The sequence below is a fragment of the Microtus oregoni genome, unplaced genomic scaffold (assembly GCF_018167655.1).
Source record: "Microtus oregoni isolate MIOR12 unplaced genomic scaffold, Mior012 000005F_ref0000423, whole genome shotgun sequence".
Classification (NCBI taxonomy): domain Eukaryota; kingdom Metazoa; phylum Chordata; class Mammalia; order Rodentia; family Cricetidae; genus Microtus; species Microtus oregoni.
Genome location: NW_024543064.1, coordinates 20,418,906 through 20,440,690, shown reverse-complemented (window position 1 = coordinate 20,440,690; position 21,785 = coordinate 20,418,906). Strand labels below are relative to the sequence as shown.

At 41.4% G+C, this 21,785-nt stretch overlaps 1 protein-coding gene across 2 annotated transcripts in view; it reads left to right on the top strand.

Moving 5' to 3' along the window:
• Positions 1-21,785, top strand: part of Eya3 (EYA transcriptional coactivator and phosphatase 3) — an 87,341-nt gene that overhangs the window by 40,823 nt on the left and 24,733 nt on the right. Inside the window, exons 7-11 of one of the 2 annotated variants that reach the window (XM_041651876.1) lie at positions 2,200-2,337; positions 12,146-12,231; positions 13,870-14,053; positions 14,544-14,680; positions 20,744-20,827. In XM_041651876.1, the coding sequence (XP_041507810.1) occupies positions 2,200-2,337; positions 12,146-12,231; positions 13,870-14,053; positions 14,544-14,680; positions 20,744-20,827 (629 nt within the window). The remainder of the gene's footprint in view (positions 1-2,199; positions 2,338-12,145; positions 12,232-13,869; positions 14,054-14,543; positions 14,681-20,743; positions 20,828-21,785) is intronic. The other variant, XM_041651877.1, reaches the window with a different exon arrangement.

Sequence of the window (21,785 nt, the reverse complement as noted above, 5' to 3'; positions counted from 1 at the left end):
GCAGACCTGGGGGGGCGGTGAGTCAGCACCAGACATGACACATACGTGACAGCGCCATAACGGAACCCGTGATTTTATATGCTAACTGAAAAAGTAACTTTGAAAACCTACACATGCGCACACACAAAAACTTGAGGTTTTAAGTATGATAATGCACAGGTGTAATCCCATCCCTTGGGAGGCAGAGGCAGGAGGACATAAGTTCAAGATCAGCTTGGCTCTAAAAAAGTGAGACCCTGGCTCAAAATCATAAGTTAGTGAAGGAATGAGGGAATGCCGGTGAGGTGGTGGAGCAGCAGCCTGCTGACAAGGGGATGGCCCGAGTTTGTGTCCTGGATCCCACACCGTAGAAGAGATACTGTCCTCTCATGAGCACACTCTAAATAAAGAAACAAACTATGGTTTGCTTTCCTCATTGACTCTGTCAATAGTCCGATAGAATTGAGCTATTTGGTCATACTACTTAATATAAGGCGTTCTGGACAGGATGCTTTTAAAGGAATATATTTTCATGTCTAAAGGACAGGAGCTACAGTGATTCTAGAGGCAGTTTTTGTGTTGTCTTTCATTCCTCCTTTCCTTATAAAAAAAAATTATGAGCCGGGTGGTGGTGGCGCACGCCTTTAATTCCAGCACTCGGGAGGTAGAGGCAGGCGGATCTCTGTGAGTTCGAGGCCAGCCTGGTCTACAAGAGCTAGTTCCAGGACAGGCTCCAAAACCACAGAGAAACCCTGTCTCGAACCCCCCCCCCAATAAATAAATAAATAAAAGATAAATATGGAAGTTATTCTAACATGTAAATGATAATTAGCTTAACAAAAATACATGTCAGACTACCAAGAATCATAGCACTGAGTCTTACTTAACTTTTATATATAAAATTTTAAAAGTAAGGCCGGGCGGTGGTGGCGCATGCCTTTAATCCCAGCACTCGGGAGGCAGAGGCAGGCGGATCTCTGGGAGCTTGAGAACAGCCTGGTCTACAAGAGCTAGTTCCAGGACAGGAACCAAAACCACAGAGAAACCCTGCCTCAAAAAACAAAAAAACAAAAACAAAACAAACAAAAAAAAACAATAAAAATAAAATAGTGGCTCGGAGGGTGGGTGGTTCAGTGGGAAAGATTACTTGCTTCTCATGCATGGGGATCTGAGCTCAGATCCCAAGCTCCCATGTAAAAAGCCAAGTATGGCAGCGTGTGTGCCTATAACCCAAGCACTAGTGGGTGGCAGACAGCGACAGGAGGATCACTAGGGCCTGCTAGCCATCAACTAGCTCTGTGTTTAATGAGAGACCCTGTCTCAAAGAGAAAGGCAGAGAGATAGGACACCCTGAGAGATGTAATTCTTCTGCAACCCAGAAGTTTGGATGATAGAATTTTATGTAACTTTTTTTACAAGTTCCATTTCAAGATGTTTTTGTTTTTGTTTTTTGAGATAATGTGTTGCCATGAAGAATAGGCTGGCCTTGAACTCACAATCCACCTGTATCAACCTGCTGAGCACTAAAATTATAGGCATGTACCATATATATGTTGCACCAAAAATAACCAGCTAAGTTATATTTTTCGGGTTTTTTTTTTTTTTTTGAGATGGTCTCATATAGCTGAGGATAGCCTTATAGTTGCTATATAGCAAGGAATGACTTTGATCCTCCTGCCTTTGCTTCTTGTGTGCTGGGGTTATGGACATGCACCATCATGCCCACTTTATGTGGTGGAATTGAAACTAAAGCTTTTACATATACTAAACAAGACCACCTCTGGGGCCAATGTAATATTGTTAATCTCTTCTTAAAAGCAGGCATGTCTTCCTAATCTGGAAAACAAAGTTTACAGAACAATCAGTTTAAGAAAATGAATTTCTCCTCATACACTGACACCCGTCTTCTGCTCAATTGCTCTAGCTTTTGAGATACTACTGTTGGGGTTTTAGCAAAGGTTTTGTTCCCGTGACCCCATCCTCTAATTCTTTGAGAATATATTTGCTTGTGGTATAAGTGGGAGAATCAGTAATTTCCTCCTACAGGCAAGATTGTTTAAGATTTTGACTTTAGACACCAAGAAAAAGAAAAAAAGTAAAAATTAAAAAAATTAAAAAAAAAAAGATTTTGACTTTAAACCTATCAGCTGGTATTTAAAGCATAGCCATGCTCTTCGGCCCCGTGTTTTGTTTGTAATTGGTCCACTTTATCTGATTCAGGTGCACTGTGGCCAGGTATGAAACCTGAAAGTGGTTTAATTCAGACACCATCTCCAAGTCAACACAGTGTTCTTACCTGCACTACAGGGTTAACCACAAGCCAGCCAAGCCCAGCTCACTATTCTTTTCCCATTCAAGGTAAACAGGCATGGTTGTGTGTGTGTTATTTCATTTTTATCATTGTTTTTTATTTTTAATATGCCTGTATATCCAAACAAACTGGATGATACAGGAGCACTGTCTTCTAAAGTAAAGGAACGGCATGCGTTCGTGCATGCTTTTTGTGTTAGGCAAGCCTGAGCCAGAGTGTGGTTTATCAGTAGCTTAGACTTTGAATGTGAGCTGCTTAATAGAAGTGAAGCCTTCTCTTTTGCATGCTGGTATCCAGAAAGCTCCTCTTGACTTTGTTCTAGTCTGGTCTCAGTGGCATCTTCACATGTAAGTTGGCGACTCCTTGAGTCGGGATTTGGCTGACTTCTATGTGACTTGTCAGTGGAATGTGCCATGTGGACTGCTTTTCTGCTGGTAGCTTTGTGACACCCACCCCCTACTCCTTCTTGCAAAAAGATGATTAGCAGGCTGAGGGTGCAAGTTGTGGTGGAGTGCTTGCCTGGCATGTGTGAGGCACTGAAGAAAAAAGAAAAGTTGATTTTCATTTTTAATCAGGGTGAAACTTAAATCTTAAGCAACTTTACTTTCCTGGGTTCTTTGAATTTTATAATCAAGATAAGTAGGCAAAAGGGCAGTGTGATGTCTAATTGCCTATTCTCCCGAATCCGTTGATCTAGAGTGGAAAGCGTTGTTCATGTATCTGACTTCTCATCTGTCTCCATGCTTTTATTATTGTTGTTTGCTTTTTTATAGCTTTTTACATTTCATTCTTTATAAAATAGACTCTATGCTGGGTGGTGGTGGCGCACTCCTTTAATCTCAGCATTTGGGAGGCAGAGGCAGGTGGCTCTCTGAGTTCGAGGCCAGCCTGGTCTACAGAATGAGTTCCAGGACGGGCTCCAAAAAGCTACAGAAAAACTCTGTCTCAAGAAACAAAACAAAAAGAAAAAAGAATAAAAAATAGACTCTCCAGGGATGAGTGCAGACACCAAAAAGCTGTAGATAGGAACCTTGCTGATGGGAAAGACTTGTAATTTTAACTGTTTTCTGTTCATTGATTTTGGTATTGTTTGATTCTATAGGAAGATCTCTAGGCCACTTTATTCTTTGTTCTGGGTTGTTGTTTTTTGAAGATTTAATTTTTGTGTGTATTTATGCATGTGTATGAAGGTGCCCATGTGGAGCTTACAGAGACCAGAAGATAACCTGGAGCTGGAGTTATATGCGGTTGTGAGCTGCCCATCATGGGTGCTAGGAGCAGAACTCAGTTGCAGTGGACAAGCAGTGAGTGCTCCTGACCACTGAGCCATCACTTCTGCCCCTATTTTGTTCTGAAGACCTAGGTCTAAGTTACCTTTGCCTCCAGTTTTCAAGAATCCCCACTCTTACATTTCATCCTTTCTTTGTCCCCGCCTCCCTGTTTTCTTTCTTTCTAACAGGAGCCAACCAAGAGGAGCAAAGCTTAAGGACATGACCGGGCTCGCCTTGAACCAGGGCGTAGTAAAAGAGCCTCCTAGGCCAGCCTTTTGCAGCCATCTGGGAGCAGCATACACCACCATTTCTGACTTTGATTTTCTCTTTACTGTTTTCTAAGTTAATAGGCTTTTGGAATCAACAGTGAGATAATCAGGTCCCTCTTAGGGTATACATAGGTCATGAAGGAAGAGAAGGAGGAATAAGGGTTCTCTTCCTGCTGGGGTACAAATCTCCACTCTTCTGTAGTTGTGTCTTGAATTTAACACTCACTTTTCTTCCCTGGAAAATAAGTGGCATCAACTAGGGAGTGAAGCTGGAAGTCATTACTGTCACAGGTCATGAAAGTATCTGTTGAATTTCATTAACTGCTGTTCTAACCTGTCATGTGCCTTTGACTCTGCTAACTGGTTTCCTTCAGTTTTCTGTTAGTAGTAACTGCTAGTGTTTAGTAGGCTAGGTGTTACTCATGTCATCTTCACAACCCTGTAAGTGCTAGTAACCCCGCTTTTCAGATAGGAAACCTGAAGCACAGAGAATCTAAGTAACTATTTGTAATCACCAAGTAACTAATTAAGTCAGAATAGAGGTAGAATGTTTTACTTCTAAAGTGTGAGTGTAATATGTCATTCAGGGTTGAAATCATGTTGTCAGTATCAACTCTCCCATATTTGAGGAACTGCATTAACAAATATCTAAAACTTTATTTTTCCTCCATTTATTATTTGTTAACACACTGACATAAAGTAGAAATTTTAAGGCATCAAGTTTTTCATTTTTACTATTTAATCTGAAGAAAGAGTTTTAGGAAAACATTTGGCTAAAATGATGTATAGGCATTATCTGTGGGTGGAAGTGTGGCGTCTTCATAATTAGCACCTCTCCCCTGCTTTCTCTTTCCTCAGTACACACACATCTGATGTCTTTAGACTCTCATTTTGTTGATAATACCCATTAGTCTTTGACCAGGAGTTTTCCTTTCTTTAGCAGACTTTTTTTTAAAAAAAGATTTATTTGTTTACATACATGAATGTTTTGTCTACATGTCTGTGTATGTATCAGTGCATACCTAATGCCAGCAAAGGTCAGAAGAGGGTATTGGGTCCCCTCGAACTGGTGGTACTGATGGTTGTGAGTCATGATGTGGGTGTTGGGAATAGACCCCTGATCCTCTGCAAGAATAGCAAGTGCTTGGGGCTGGAGAGATGGCTCAGCGGTTAAGAGCATTACCTGCTCTTCCAAAGGTCCTGAGTTTGATTCACCACTTGGTGGCTCACAACCATCTGGAATGCGGTCTGGTGCCCTCTTCTGGCCTGCAGGCATACATGCAGACAGAATATTGTATACATGTCTCCTTTGTTCCTGTAGACTTTATGATCTCTCAGGCTTCTCTGGGTTTTGATGACCCAGGTGGCTGTGGGGATACCCCTCTATTAGAAGTTATTTGCGTTTTAGTAAAAGCTTAACTGGAGTTACTGGTTTTTCAAAGGGTCACAGGTAAAATGTCACATGTCACATGTGCATTCTGTCCATATTCTTTATTATCCTCATCACCTGGCTGAAGGAATGTCCCAGTATAAAGTTACCTTTTAAATTGTTTTTGCTGAATGTGTGTGTGTGTCTGTCTTTGAGACAGGGTCTTTCCATATAGCCCTGGCTGACCTTGAATTCCTGACTCTCAAGATTATAGGTATGAACCACTCTACCTGGACTAGAAGTTCTATCCACGCTTAAAGGTTTACTGCCCCTCCTTTATGGCCATTCATTTTTTTCCCCATCACCTTTTATTTACTGATCATTTGTTTCTGGTCTCATGCATTTCTTTTATATTTTGAGTTTTAATTCAGTCTTATTTGTTATCCCATGTCGTCATGGGGAACACATCTAATTGACTCTGACACCTTTATCTGCCTGAATCCTGATGAGCCATTTCTCCAAAGAGGCTTAGTTCCTCTTATGGAAAGAATGGTATTAGAAACCAAGATCTGGGGTTATCAAGGTGATCAGCTGGTAAAGAGGCTTGATTCCCCTAGGATACACGTGGTGGAAGAAGAGAGCTGAGTTGTCCTCTGACCCTCATATGAACACATACATAAATGAATGAATGTAATTTGTTAATATAATTTAAAAAAACAAAAGTATGTGTATGGAAACATTCAAATGTGTAATTTGTTTTTTGAGACAGGGTTTCTCTTGTAGACATGGCTATCCCGGATCTCGCTCTGTAGACCAAGCTGCAGATCCACCTGCCTCTACCTCCCAAGTGCTGGGTGTATGCACCACCACTGCCCAAATATAGATGTAATTTTTAAAGAAAGAAGTGGAGCTCTCAGCATGGCTCAGTGGGTAAAATCATGTGTTGTGGAAGCCATACAACCTGAGTTCAATCCCCAGAACCCACAGTGGAAGGAAAGAGCCAGCTCCCTCCCATAAGTCTTCCTCTTACACACCTCCATATTCGCATCATGACACACATGCACAAACACACACATGAGCCTGTGGGTCCATTCTTATTCAGACTACTACACATTACAATGCAATAAATTATTTATAATAATAAATAAATAATAATAAAACATTTTTTTAAAGAAACCAAGATGTTGACACATTGCTACTATAGTGTCAGGTAATAACTTTTTAGGTATTCTGTTAACAGAGCAAGAAATATGTGTGTGTTCTGACCTGTGGAAGTACACATATGTAAGTCTTTGAAAGTTAAACATGAGTCCTTACTGGTTTCTCTACCTCTAATCTGTTATGACATAGATCATTTCTGACTATTCATCGTTGATATATATCTGTACTTCGACATTTACTGTGTGTGTCTGTGCATGCAAGCAGGAATGAGCATGCGCCCCAGTGTATATTTGGGTATCAGTCTCTCCTTCACTGTGGAGGTTCTGGGTCTGAAATCAGGTCCTTAGGATTGGTAGCAGACCATCTCATCAGTCCTAGTTTAGCAGATGGTACTTTGATTTAATAACTAAGCTTCTTGAGTGCAGGTTTCTTTTCTCTCTTTTTTTTTTAATACCTTGTTACAGTCCAAGCACATGAAATAGCTCTTACATTTAGAAAATAGTAAGTGTTTGACGAATGAATGAATGACCCACTTAGGCAGTCAGTTTTAACCAAATATGCAGTTTCTGCTAGCTCCCGAAGGCTAGAAATTGGTTTGAGTTTTTATTAGGTATTTTTTTAGGTGCTTAGAGTTTATGACTCCCTCAAGAGTGTGTCACTAGACTGTCAGCCTCTAACGGATAAAAAGATTTTGTCTTTCATGCCTAATGCGAGCAAAATTGAATCTCACAGTTAATGGGTATCATCCTTTTTTTATTTGGTTTTTTTTTTTTGTTTCTTTGTTTCTTTGTTTTTCGTGACAGGATTTCTCTGTGTAGCCCAGGCTGGCCTCCGACTCAGAGATCCACCTGCCTCTGTCTCCTGAGTGCTGGGATTAAAGGCGTGCGCCACCACCGCCCGGCCTAGAACTTGGTTCTTAGATGCTTTGTCTTTGAATAATTATCAACAGCATTGTCGAAATAGGTGAGGACCTAATGAAAGCAGCAGGCCATTGTAGGGATCAGACAGCTTTCCCATGCATAAAAACAGGAGCTGATATTTGAGTTTTATTTGGTTTGCTAAGTTTGTACTTTGTTTCATATTTCATTGTTGTTCTTTATTACTTTTATATTGTTTATTGAGACCGTGTGTGTGTGTGTGTGTGTGTGTGTGTGTGTGTAGGATGTTTAGTACTCTTTTTTTTATTCCTAACTTTTAGTCATAGTTATATATAGGGCAAAGCATGTAGTGATTATGTACATTTTTAGGTAAATTAACTTGGGTTCAGTGATAGTTATAAGAACCTAAAATGTGCTGCTTATATTTTTAGATTGATGTGTATTAAATTTCTTTTATTGTTGCTTTTGGGGGCTTGGCTGTAGTAATAGGAGCGGCGGGGCTGCGTCCCCAGCACCCCACGTCCCCAGCACCCCGGCCGCCTGCTAGCTTATGCCCCGAAATAACAACACACAAATTGTATTCATTTAAACACTGCTTGGCCCTTTAGCTCTAGCCCTTACTGGCTAATTCTGATATCCCGATCAACCCATCTCTAATAATCTGTGAGCACCGGTCTTACTGGGAAGATTCTAGCCTACGTCCATCCTGGGTCGGAGCTTCATCGCGTGTGTCTGCCTGGGAGAGGGGAGCATGGCATCTCTGCTCTAGAGAGCAGAGCTGTCGAGTCTGAGCTCACTTCCTCTTCCAGCATTCTGTTCTGCTTACTCCACCCACCTATGTTCTAACCTATGAGGGCCAGCCAAGCAGTTTCTTTATTTTTTTAACCAATGACCTTCCTCCATCCCTTGGCTCTCATGTGTCCCACACTGGTGAATATGAATTGAATTCACTGTGGATATGAGGCCGGCCTTGAATTGATCCTCCTTCCTCCACTTCCCAAATGTCACGTGTTTGATTGATTAATTTATTTCTGAAACTACTTTGCCAGAATACGTTTCTCCCATGTGTATAATGGCCAGGTATAATTGAGTCTGGTCTCCAAGTGTTAGTGAAGCTGGGCAGGGGGAAAAAGAAGAATGGGCCACATCCTGAGGAAAGGGAAGTGCCTGCTGGGAGAGGTAAGGAAGCACTCTTCTCTCCTACTGGAAGTCACTTTTGTTAGGCCTGCCTAGGATAATATGTTATACCAGGCTTTTTCTTTTTGGGCCACTAACCAGCTCCCAAATCATGACATTGAGATTTAGTAGTTATGAATGCTTAGCCTGACTTGGGCTTGTTTTCTGGCTAGCTTTAATTTCTTAACTTAACCAGTTTCTCTTTATCTACCTTTTGCTTGGGACTTTTTACCTTTCTTTCCTTCTGTACATCTTACGTTCACTGCTTTTCCTGTTTGTCTGGCAGATGTCTGGCTTCTGGCCCCAGGCATGTCCCTCTCTTCCTTGTTCTTCTCTCTAGATTTCTCCTCTAGATTCCTCTTCTTATTTATTCTCTCTGCCTGCCAACCCTGCCTATCCCTCTCTCTGCCTAGCTCTTGGCTTTTCAGCTATTTATTAGACCAATCAGATGCTTTAGACAGGCAAAGAGAAACAAATGTAACACACCTTTACTCAGTTAAAGTAATATTCTGCAGCATAAACGAATGTAATGCTTATTTACATAGTTAATGTTCCACAACAATATGTTGCTTACAGAACCTGGAAACTTTCAGAATGTCTTTTCCCACAAAATGATTAAAATTGCTTAGGAGTCATCTATCCTGTATACTGTTGTTTGATGCTGCCTCTTAGGAAAATGGATTAAGCCATAACAGAGAAGAAAGTGACTGTTGATGAGAAACAAATACCATGTATGTTATTAAATCCTTTCATTTAGTTGTGTTTAGGGAAGGGGTCCTTTAAAAGCCCTTTAGCTGTCCTGGGGCAGAGTACTGCAGACTGTCAGTGACTCTGAGCAGTGAGCACCAGCTGAGGCACGGAAAGTCCAGGGGACTACCAGCCACTGGGTTTGTCAGCACTCTAGGCCCATATTTCTACATGGTATGGCAGCCAGGCTCTCAAGCCATAGTTGCACCTGAGGTGGTCACATAGCCTTCCAGACAGGCTGTTGCTACCCTAACAAAGGGTCGGGATATTGTTCTGCTTCTTTGTAATTTGGAGGACGCCTGGGATAGAGATGATAATTCAGGCCTACATGACAGAGCAGGCACACAGAGCAGGAAGATAGGGAGAAGTGACAAAATGGGCATAGAAAGGTGTGGTCAAAGGTGTGGACATGACTAAAGCCATTCACCTGGTTACCTAGGAAACAGAATGCTAATGAATATACATTTTGGTATAAAGGCTGTAAAATAAATGAGAGGACTTTTCAAGATGTAAACTCAGGATTTTATGAGGATCACTAAAAAATCTCCCTCCTGATAAAGCCATATGAGTTATGTCTTTATTCCCATGCCTCCACACGCCGCTCCAGTAAGCTAGTTTATGATGGGGCTGGCATCGGACCCCGACACAGCACCTCTGAACACATTGTCTAAACTCTTCTCTGACCAAGCTCTTCAGCTAGCTGAGCTTTCAGCAGGAGCCGTGACTGTTCTTGTCTAGACAGAGCTTTCAGCACATTGTCCTTCAGGAGAGGAACCTGGTTTAGTCTGGCCTGCGTTTTTCCTGCTGTGTTTTCTCCCATTCTGTCCCTAGTGGAGGTTTTCGTACTGGATTCACCAGAGGACTTTGCCACTGATCAGTTTGGTTCTGGTGGTGAGCACTTTGGGTGTGGATGACTGCAGTAGGAACCATGTCTCTGCTTATGATGGGAAGAGTTCAGAACTGGTGCTTCATAATACTGACTACCCTGTCTACCTGGCTACTCTGTGGTATCTGCCAGCCACTGAAGTCTAGGTTAGAACCTGATGGGTGCCAGGCAGTAGTGGTGCACGTTTTTAATCCCAGCACTCAGGAGGCAGAGGCAGGTGGATCTCTATGAGTTTATGACTTCAAGGCCAGCCTGGTCTACAGAGCGAGTTCCAGGATAGGCTCCAAAGCTACACAGAGAAACCCTGTCTCAAAAAAACAAAACAAAACCCACAAAATAAACCTTAAGTCACATTCCTTAAGACAGATATTCCAGGTAACTCTGATAGGATACATTTTTTTTTTTTTTCGTTTTTCGAGACAGGGTTTCTCTGTGGTTTTGGAGCCTGTCCTGGCACTAGCTCTTGTAGACCAGGCTGGTCTCGAACTCACAGAGATCCGCCTGCCTTTGCCTCCCGAGTGCTGGGATTAAAGGCGTGCGCCACCACCGCCCGGCTGATAGGATACATTTTTATCTGACAAGATGAGATTTAATTTTAATATTTTTGAGTTCAGGTTTATTGATAAAGTTTCTAAATAGCAAATCATAGTGGTATTTAAAATTTCTTTTTTTCGGTTTGGTTTTTTTTTTTTTTGTTTTTTTTTTTTGTTTTTTTTTTTTTTAGACAGGGTTTCTCTGTGTAGCTGTAGAGCCTATTCTAGAACTAACTAGCTCTTGTAGACCAGACTGGCCTCAAACTCACAGAGATCCGTCTGCCTCCCGAGTGCTGGGGTTAAAGGCGTGTGCCACCTCTGCCTGGCTTAAAATTTTTTGGTGTGTGTATATGTGTATGTATACATGCATGTATGTGTGTATATGTGTATGTATACATGCATGTATGTGTGTATATATGTATGTATACATGTATGTATGTGTGTGCATGTATGTGTGTGTACATGTATGTATGTGTGTGTGTGTATACATGTATGTGTGTGTGTGTGTGCATGTATGAATGCCCCAGTGCACATGTGAGGGTCGGAGGACAACTTGTGGAAAGCAGATCTCTTCTTCTACCATGTGGGTCCCAGGAATCTAACTCAGGTTATCGGTCTTGGCAGCAGGCAGCATTACCTGCTAAGCCATCTTGCTAGGTTTTTTGATTGACATTAGTAACCCATTATTTGCATATAACAGTTCTTAGCATTTTAGAATTTGGAGAACTATTTCTTAGAGTAAATATGTCACATATTTACGTAGACATAATTTGGGGAAAATGGCATAAACAATACCACAGCGTAGGATTTACCAGAGTTCTACTGACTGTCAGGTTACTTGCAGGGAATCATTCTTCAGTTTCTAGAAAAGACTGGGGTGATTTGGCTTAGTTCTGACTTCACTGGTGTGTCAATGGGAGCTGTGATTTGTGTATACATCATTCTAGGACTTTTTCGTAGAAAGAATGGAGGACAAGTTGAAGCAAACATTCCAAGTGTTTTGATTCTAGACATGTCTGAGATATAGCATGCAAAAACAAAACAAGTGTTTGATTTTTAAAAATTGTTGAATTGTATGTGTATGATTTTATTATTATTATTATTGTCTGTGTGGCGTATGTGTTCCTGGTGCCACAGAGGCTAGAAGGAAGGCTTGTAGTTGCATATGGGTGTGAGCCATCATATAGGTGCTGGGGCTTGAACCCAGGTCTTTTGGAAGAGCAGCCATACTCTTTTTTTGTTTGTTTGTTTTTCGAGACAGGGTTTCTCTGTAGCTTTGGAGCCTGTCCTGGAACTAGCTCTTGTAGACCAGGCTGGCCTCGAACTCACAGAGATCCACCTGCCTCTGCCTCCCAAGTGCTAGAATTTAAGGTGTGCGCCACCACTGCCCAGTGTGCAGCCATACTCTTAAGCACTGAGCCTTCTCTCCAGCTTCCAGCATTTGCCTATTTAGCCAATATTCTTTGTCTTCTCGCAGATACATTCGTTTAAAACTGATTATTTTCCCTATCTTTAGGCCATTTACATGTGATCTTTAATATCTCTGAATACTCTCAATCTTGTAGCTTCGAGCACAAATGCCAGCCTGATATCCACATCATCTGCAATTGCCAATGTTCCAGCAGCAGCCGTGGCCAGCATCTCAAACCAGGTACCGTGCCCCATTTGTTCATCTTTCTTGTTGTGATTCACTGTCTTTCACTTGCTCTCTTCTTTCCATGGTTAACTTGCCCATCTAAGAAACAACCAGGAATATAGTGTACTCTGTTGAGTCCTGTTTCTAGATGGAACTCTCTGGCTACTGTCTTGTTTCTCTTTTTTCTTGATAATCCTCCCAGGAATATGGTTCTGTCTACAGCATTACCTACTACTGTGCTTACCCCAAGCCTCAACCCTGCCCCCACTAGAATGTGCCCGCCATGAAGGCAGGGATTTTTCTATTTTTGTTCACTTTATCTTCCCACAGCCTAGACAAACCCCAGGCACTCACTTAAAAGACACTCATAAGCATTGTGGGTGAATAAATACTATCTCTACCCATTTCTTGACTATTTGTAATTTGGTCTTTTTTGGTTTTGGGGGGGTTTTGGTTTTTCAAGACAGGGTTTCTCTGTGTAGCCCTGGCTGTCCTAGAATCCACTTTGTAGACCAGGCTGGCCTCGAACTCAAAAAGATTCACCTACCTCTGCCTCCTGAGTGCTGAGATTAAAGGTGTGTACCACCATGCCCAGCTGTGATTTGGTCTTGATCACTGTTATATTGTGTATGTGTTGAGTTTGTTTTGTTTTTAACATGTGCAAACTTTCTCTGTAGCAACTGCTATGACCACTGATGTCTCTACCAACTTTTCTGGCTGCAGTTTACCTACTCTGTATCTCACTGTCCCAGTCCTGCTGCATTTGTACTTCTGAAGTACACAGTTACCTTGGGTTGAGAGGGTGCTGTTTTGTTCTGGATGGATGGGTTGCTTTTTGAAGTAAGGCCTCACTGTGTACGCTTGGCTGTCCTGGGATACTTCATAGTCCAGGCTGGCCTCAAACTTGCATCGATCCTCCTGCCTGTCTCCTGAGCTGAGTTCACGTGCCACCACAGTGGTACAGTGTTTCTATTGAATTCCTACCTGTCCATCTGTCCTCCCTATGCAGATGAGCAGCCCTGTACAGGTTCGCTCCTTCCTTCCTTCCTTCCTTCCTTCCTTCCTTCCTTCCTTTTTTTAAATATTTATTTATTATGCATACAATATTCTGTCTGTGTGTATGTCTGCAGGCCAGAAGAGGGCACCAGACCTCATTACAGATGGTTGTGAGCCACCATGTGGTTGCCGGGAATTGAACTCAGGACCTCTGGAAGAGCAGACACTGCTCTTAACCACTGAGCCATCTCTCTAGCCCCCTGTTTGTTTGTTTTTTGAGACAGGGTTTCTCTGTGGCTTTGGAGCCTGTCCAGGAACTAGCTCTTGTAGACCAGGCTGGCCTTGAACTCCCAGAGATCCGCCTGCCTCTGCCTGGCTGCAGGCTCTTTCACAGCTTTTCTCTTTGGTCTTCTAAGGCCAGTGTCTTTAGTTTTTCACATCGTAACTTACTCCTAAAGAGTGTTTAACCAAACTTACATTGTCAGCTTAGATGTGTATCTGTACTCAGGTTTCTTATTTTGAAAATCATTGATTTCTTGGGACTGCTAGGTAGGTAGATAAATAAGATAATATATTAGGAAAATAATTATGACTAATAGGGAAGAGAAAGCCTCTTTTGTTATGTAATAATCTTACTTTCCTCCCTTTGGTCCACAGGACTATCCCACCTATACTATTCTTGGACAGAATCAGTACCAGTCCTGCTACCCCAGCTCCAGTTTTGGAGTCACAGGTCAGACTAACAGTGATGCTGAGAATACTGCATTAGCAGCTACCACGTACCAGATTGAGAAGCCTAGTGCTATGGTGCCTGCTCCAGCCACACAGAGACTTCCCTCTGGTGAGTACAGAAAGCTAAATTAAGGACACTTTACCCAGCAGGTATTTCCCAGTGATGGTAAAAAATGATTTTGTTCTGGGATAAGTTGGTTTCACCATGCCATTGGTTTCCCTTTGCAAGTTTAAACATAGCAAAGAGACTGTAATGAGAAACTGGCAGAATGTCTGTAGTTTCTGAGAACAGAAAAGTGCCAGTAGTACGAATTAGTGTTTCTAGTGCATACTCTGCCCTCCCGTAAGTGTAATACACTCCATGGGGATCTGTAGACTAAGTGTATTTGTGGACACTTGCAGGGCTCCAGCTTTAATCCAGCCATGTCTTAGACTCCTGCTAGGAATTCAGAACAGGAGAACAGCCACAGTCCTTTCCCAACAGTTGTAACATTTGACTCACAAAGCCAGACACTGCTGTGCATGGCTCTGGGAGGTGTGGCTCTGCCTGCAACGTCACCAGCAGCTTGTGAGTCACTATCTCCTTTTCCTTTCAACAGACTCGTCTGCAAGCCCATCTCTGTCACAGACTACACCAAATAAAGATGCCGATGATCAGTCCAGGAAAAATATGACTGTCAAGAACCGGGGCAAGAGGAAAGCTGATGCCGGTTCCTCCCAGGACAACGAATTAGAAGTATGTGAAGAAATTCACTGGAGTTACCTATTCTGTTCTCCTCACTTTCTGTCAAATACAAGTCTGGAATTTGCAGAGATAATGTTATTGTATGCTGTGTCCACTTGAACTCCTGGTGGGGGTTGGGGGAGCAGTGAATTGGCCAAGAGGGGGAAAAAGTAAAAGAAAATTCCTCCATGTGCAGCACGACTTACTTATCCCTTCCTGCTGTTCCACCAAAGCACTGAAAAGCCTTTTCTGATTCAGGGTAGCTCTAACCAAAAGAGCAAATTGTTCCCCACATTCGGAGGACTGGAAGGAAGGATAATACTGCATCTTAGGAGAAAACAAGGGGAGCTATGAATGATGTCATACTGTTTCCATTTGGAAATAAAAAAAAAAGTGGGAAGATAGAATGAGTGAGTACCTGTGAGACACACAGATCTGGTGATGGCTTCGTGAGAATGCCAGGGACCATGCCGTGCTGAGAGCACTGTGGGGACTTACTGTGGGCATAGATTGCAACTATGGTTGGAAAAATAGAAAAACATATAAAATTCCAATGTTAAAATTTTTACATTACCTTTTTTGTAGTTTTAATTTTTCTTTGATGTGGTTATTTAAAGCAAAGAGATAAATTTAAATGTGCTCTTTGGTGCAGGTACATTGAAGGTGTATCTGTCTTTCTCTTCATTTTTGGAGAGCAAACACAGCAAGAAATAGGGAAACTAAAGTTCTGATATCATTCTTAAGAAAAATTAGTAACTCCCCTTTTTAAAACTTGTACCAGAGAGTACATTATGCAAAACTTTACCATTTTTGCTGGACATAGTACACACCTGTAATTTCATGACTTAAGAAGGCAGGATCAGGAGATCAAGGTCATCTTTGGCTGCAGGTGTGACTCCACCTAAAGAAAGTTTTTTAAAGGACTTATTGTTTTGTTATGATGTGAAAATTTTTTTTCTTTTCTTTTTTTTTTAAAGATTTATTTATTTATTATGTATAGAACATTCCTGCAATATATGTTTGTATGCCAGAAGAGGGCACCAGATCTCATTATAGATGATTGTGAGCCACCATGTGGTTGCTGGGAATTGAACTCAGGACCTCTGGAAGAGCAATCAGTGCTCTTAACCTCTGAGCCATCTCTCCAGCCCCTATGATGTGAAAATTTTATGTGTATGAATGTTTTCTTATGTGTGAGTGTTTTGCCTGCATGTAAGTCTGTATACCACGAACATGCCTGGTACCTACAAACAACAGAAGAGGTTGTCTGATGCCCTGAGACTGGAGTTAGAGACAGTTGTCGCACACATGGGTGCTAGGAGTCAAACCTCTACATGAGCAGCCAATGCTCTTAACTACTAAGCCATGTCTTCAGCCCAGCTTTACCATTTTAGGAGCATAATTCAGTGTTATTAAATATATTAGCCACCATTTCTGGAACATTTCCTGTTTTTGTGTTTGCTTTTCTTTGAGATAGTCTTGTTCTTCTTTGAACTCCTGAGCAACCCTGCCTCACCCTCCTAAAGTGTTGAGATGACAGGCGTGAGCCACTCTGCTCTGGGTTCAGAACCTTTCTTAATCCTAAACAGACTCGGCACCTCTTTATTGTGCAACTCACCATACTCTTTCCTGGCCCATGGCAACAACTCTTCTCTCTACTACTGTGAGTTTGCCTGGTCTAGATGTATCTAAATGTGAACATACAGTGTCTGTTCTTCTGCCAGGCTCATTCATTAGTGCAGTGCTTTGGGGATTTATCTGTGCTGCAACAGGGATCATAATTTCTTTTCTTTCAGTGGCTGAATGATACTCCATTTTTGTATGCACATGCGTACTGTATCTTATCTTGTGTCTGTTGAAGGACTCTTTCATTTTTTAGGTCAATGTGAATAATGAGGCTTTGAGTACTTTGTACTACACTTCTTCAGTTTCTTATCCAGCAGTGGAATTTCTGGATCTTATTCTGTGTTCAAACTCTTAGGAGACACCAGACTTTTACACATTACATTCCCACCATTAGCTACATTCTCCTTAGGGCTTGCTATTTCTCTCCTCCCCTTTTAAATTGTGTTTTAGGTGGTGGTGAGATAAGGACTCTCCTCATAGCTCTGGCTGACCTGGAACTTAGTATGAAAACTAAGCAAGCCTAATTCACAGTAATACAGTGGCCTCTCCCCTTTTTAAAATGAAAGCTACTTTATTGGGTGTCAAGTGATGTCTCATTGTAGGTCTCCTTTGCATTTCCCTAATGACCAATGGTATTGAACCTCTTTCCATGACCTTGAGTCCCAGAGCTTTGTGGTGTTTTGAAATTAAAATTCAGGACTCCTCCATCTTAGTCCTTTCTCAGGGTGGTAAGCCTGTTTGGAGATCCCATCAGATTGCATGTGAATTTTTGAACAGTTTTTCTTTTTTTTAAGCTCAGTTTATTTTAAATTGTTAGTAATTAAGTTCAATAACATGTAAACACTGTTTTAACCCGAGTTTAACTTTCACACTCTGGAGGGGCTGGAGAGGTGGGTTAGGAGTCAAGGGTATTTGTTGCTCTTACAGAGAACCAAAGTTTGGTTCCCAGCACTCACTCCCAGCACCTCCAAGAACACCAGACATACATATGGTGCTCAGATGTAAAAGGGCAAAACAGCCATACACATAAAATGAAAAGAAACCTAAAGAGAGAATTTTAAATAAAGAAAAAGAAAATACTGGAGATTTGAATGTGATTCAGGCTGTAGACTGGCATGGCTGTTGCCACTTTAGCAATGTTGTCTTCTACTCCGGGAATATTTATAGTTTTCCATTCTCAGCAGTATTTTAGAAATCTCAGTGTATTGTGCAAATCTGTTTTATTAGTTAAATTATTCCTGAGTGGTTTTTTTTTTAATTTTTTTTTCCAATTTTTATCTTATGTGCATTGGTGTTTTGCCTGCCTGTATCTGTGTGAGGAAATCAGATCCCCTGGAACTGGACTTACAGACAGTTGTGAGCTGCCATGTGGGTGCTGGGAATTGAACCTAGGTCCTGTGGAAGAGCAACCAGGGATCTTAACCACTGAGCCATCAGCCAAATGTTATTTTTCATGGGATTAATTTTTAATATTTTTTCAGATCACACATTACATTAAAACATTAGGTTTGTTTTTATTTTATTTTATTTTTTTTAAATATTTATTTATTATGTATACAATATTCTGCTTCCATGTGTGCCTGCAGGCCAGAAGAGGGCGCCAGATCTCATTACAGATGGTTGTGAGCCACCATGTGGTTGCTGGGAATTGAACTCAGGACCTTTGGAAGAGCAGGCAATGCTCTTAACCGCTGAGCCATCTCTCCAGCCCCCTTGTTTTTATTTTTTAATGTATTGAAGACATTATCTTATACTCCTATTGATTTTTTTTAAAAATATATATAATGAAAAGGCACTGGATTTTTGTTACATTCATTTTCTGTATCAATTCAGAATATCATGTGTTTCCCTCTTTTATTGTGTTGCACTAATTAATTTTATGTATTGATTGAACCATTCTTACATTCCAAGAACTGATCACACTCAATCATGATACACAGTTATTTTTATATGTTGGGGAATTTGGCTTGCTACTGTTTTTCATGCCGGCGTCGTTTTCCACAATGCTGTGGTCTTGCCTGGTCTTAGAGTAACATCGGCTTCACTGCATGAATTAGAAAGTGTTCCTTTCTTTTCAGTGTGTCTATGGAAAAATTTAGGAAGAATGCTGTTAATTCTTACTTAAATAGCTGCTATAATTCACCAGTGAGGTCACTGGGTCAAGGCCTTTTTTTTTTTTTTCAAGTTATTATGTATACAATATTCTGTCTGTGTGTATGCCTGCAGGCCAGAAGAGGGCACCAGATCTCACTACAGATGGTTGTGAGCCACCATGTGGTTGCTGGGAATTGAACTCAGGACCTTTGGAAGAGCAGGCAATGCTCTTAACCGCTGAGCTATCTCTCCCGCCTGTTGGAAAATCTTTTAAATTACTGACTTCATCTTCATCTTCTTACTACTAGCAGGCTTTACCAAATTTTCTGCTTTTTCTCAAGCCAATTCAGGTTTTATTGTGGTGATATTTTTATTTGTGATCTAACAAATAAAGCTGGCCCAAAGATCAGAGTGCGGAGCTAGCCGCTAGTTAGCCATAAAGGCCAGGCAGTGGTGGCACACACCTTTAATTCCAGCACTTGGGAGGCAGAGACAGACGGATCTCTCTGAATTCAAGGCCACCCTGGGCTACACGAGATAGATTCAGTCTTAAAGAGAAACAAGAGCCAGGCAGTGGTGGCTCACATCTTTTAATCCTAGCACTGGGGAGGTAGAGACAGGAAGGGATATGACTGAGCAGAGAAGGTGCTCACTACATTCAGCCTGAGGATTCCTGGAGGCAGGATCTTGCCACCTTCAGTCTGAGGATTCAGTAGAGGTAAAAAGTCTCTCTAGTGGTTGGCTCCTTCTCTGATCTTTCAGCATTTACCCCAATATCTGACTTTGGGTTTTTATTATTAAGACCAGTTAAAACTTGTGCTACATTGTATTGTGTGTTTCTTAGAAATTAAGCTATTTCACCTGGTTATCCAACTTGTTGGCATACAACTGTTCATAATTCATAGTCAGGGTCCATTTGTTTCTATGAAGTCTATAACATCGTCTGCACTTGCATTTATGATCTTAGTAATTTGAGTTTCTGTCTTTGTATTGGCAAATGCCAATTCTGTTGATATTTTCAAAGAACCCACTGTTGCTTTCTGTTGGGGAATATTATTTTAAGGTGTGTGACTCTTGTTTACCTCTCTGAAGCTGTTACTGTGCCTGTCTGAAACACCTGATGATCCTAATAAAGAGCTGAACAGCCAATAGCGAGGCAGAAGCAAGGATAGGCAGGGCTGGCAGGCAGAGTATAAATAGAAGGAGAAAATCTGGCAAAAGGTAGTCAGGATAATTTAAGATAAGAAAAGCTGACTTGTTTCTTGCCAACTTTTATTATGTTAACCCATCTGCTTTTTTTCCTCTGGGCTTTTATCTTTGTTTACTTCTTTATACCTTTCTTCATTCTCCTTGACTTGCTGTGTAGCTGCCCCTGAAGCCCTCCTCTCCTTGTTTTCTGTTGCTCTTCTTCTCTCCTCCCAGATTTCTCCATCTGTTTGTACTCTATCTGCCAGCCCCACTTATCCTTGCTTCTGCCTCGCTATTGGCTGCTCAGCTCTTTATTAGGATCATCAGGTGTTTTAGACAGGCACAGTAACAGCTTCACAGAGTTAAACAAATGCAGCGTAAACAAAAGTCACACACCTGAAAATAGTATTCCCCAACAGCTTTCATTGGCTTTCTCTACTACCCTGTTCTTTTGGTTCTTTCTACTTTATTATTTCCTCCCTTTTGGTAGCTTTAGCTTTAGTTTGCCGTTCTTGTCTAAATAGTATGGTGTGGCTGTAATTTGAGATTTTTCTTCTTCTTGGACTGGGGATTGAACCCAGAGCTTTAGGCTTGTGAAACATAAGCCCTTCTCTGAGACTTTCCAATTCCTTTGTCTTCTTCCCTTTGTTATGAATTCTTGCTGTGTAGCCTAGATTGGCCTCTTTCTCCAGTTTTGGGGTTGCAGGCATGCACTCATGTCAGCTGCTTTTTTGGTACAGGGTTTCACTGGGAATCTCTGGCTAGCCTGGAATTCTCTGTATAAATCCAGATGTCCTCAAACTCAAAGAGATCCCAGGCCTCTGCTTCCCAAGTGCTGGAATCAAAGGAATGCTCTCATACCAGCTGCTTCCTTCTTTTTTAATGTATGCATTTACAGCTAAAATTTCCCTTTCAGCATTGCCATCACTGTGTCTCATAAATTTTAATATGTTGTGTTTTCATTCATTTCAATATATTTATTTACAATATATTAATTACTACCATTCATCTCTAACTTTATTTAGATTTCTTTTTGGGACCATTGATTGTCTAAAATTGTGTTATTAAACTCCCACGTATTTGTGGACTTTATTTTTTAGTTTTGGTTTCTCATTTGATTCCACTGTAATTGACAGATAACTCATTTTTGTCTCCCCTCCCCCCCAGCGGGTATTTCTCTGGGACTTGGATGAAACCATCATCATATTTCATTCCCTTCTCACTGGATCCTATGCTCAGAAGTATGGAAAGGTAATTCAGTCTTTTTTGTAACTATCCCTCCTCTGGCAAGATGAGCAGCTGACCTAACTCTCCCAACTATTAAGGTAGAAAATCCATTTTCTCTGCTGCCTGTCTTGCCCTATTGACTTTTTGCTTTTATATATATGAGTATTAGTGATTGCGGCTCAAGAGATGGCTTGGTAATTAAGAGCACTTGCTGCTCTTATAAAGGAGCAACAAGTTTGGTTTTTGGTTTGGTTCCCAGCGCCCACATGACAGTTTACACCACCTGTATCTCCAATCCAGAGGATCCAACACTCTCTTCTGCACTCTGCTGACACTGTATGCATTCAGACCAAACACCCATACATATAAAAATTAAAAATAAAGCCTGGTGGTGGTGGCGCAAGCCTTTAATCCCAGTACTTGGGAGACGGAGACGGGCAGGTCTCTGAGAGTTCAAGGCCAGCCTGGTCTACAAGAGCTAGTTCCAGGACAGGCTCCAAAGCTACAAAGAAACCCTGTCTCGAAAAAAAAAAAATCAAACAAACAAAATCCCTAGTACTGGGGATCAAACCCAGGGCCTCAAAAATGCTAGGCAGCTAGCCCTACCTTGTTGATTTTGAACTCTCCATGTATAAACCTGACCACATAGCTGCCGGGCAGGCTCCATAACTAGGTAGGTTTGATGGTCAAGCTAGACACTTGATTAGGAGAAGTACTAAAAGCTGAAGGTGTTCAGGAGTGCGTTTTCAGGTTGATGAGATGGCTTACCAGGAAAAAGTGCTTGCCGCCAAACCTGAGTTCAGGCTCAGGTTTAAAAGTGATGAATTAATTCCCTACAAGTTGTCCTCCAACAATGTGCATGCCTAAACACACACATAACAAAATAAATTTTTTTTTAAGATTTATTTATTTATTATGTATACAGTATTCTGTTTGCACGTATGCCCGCATGCCAGAGGAGGGCACCATATCTCATTACGGA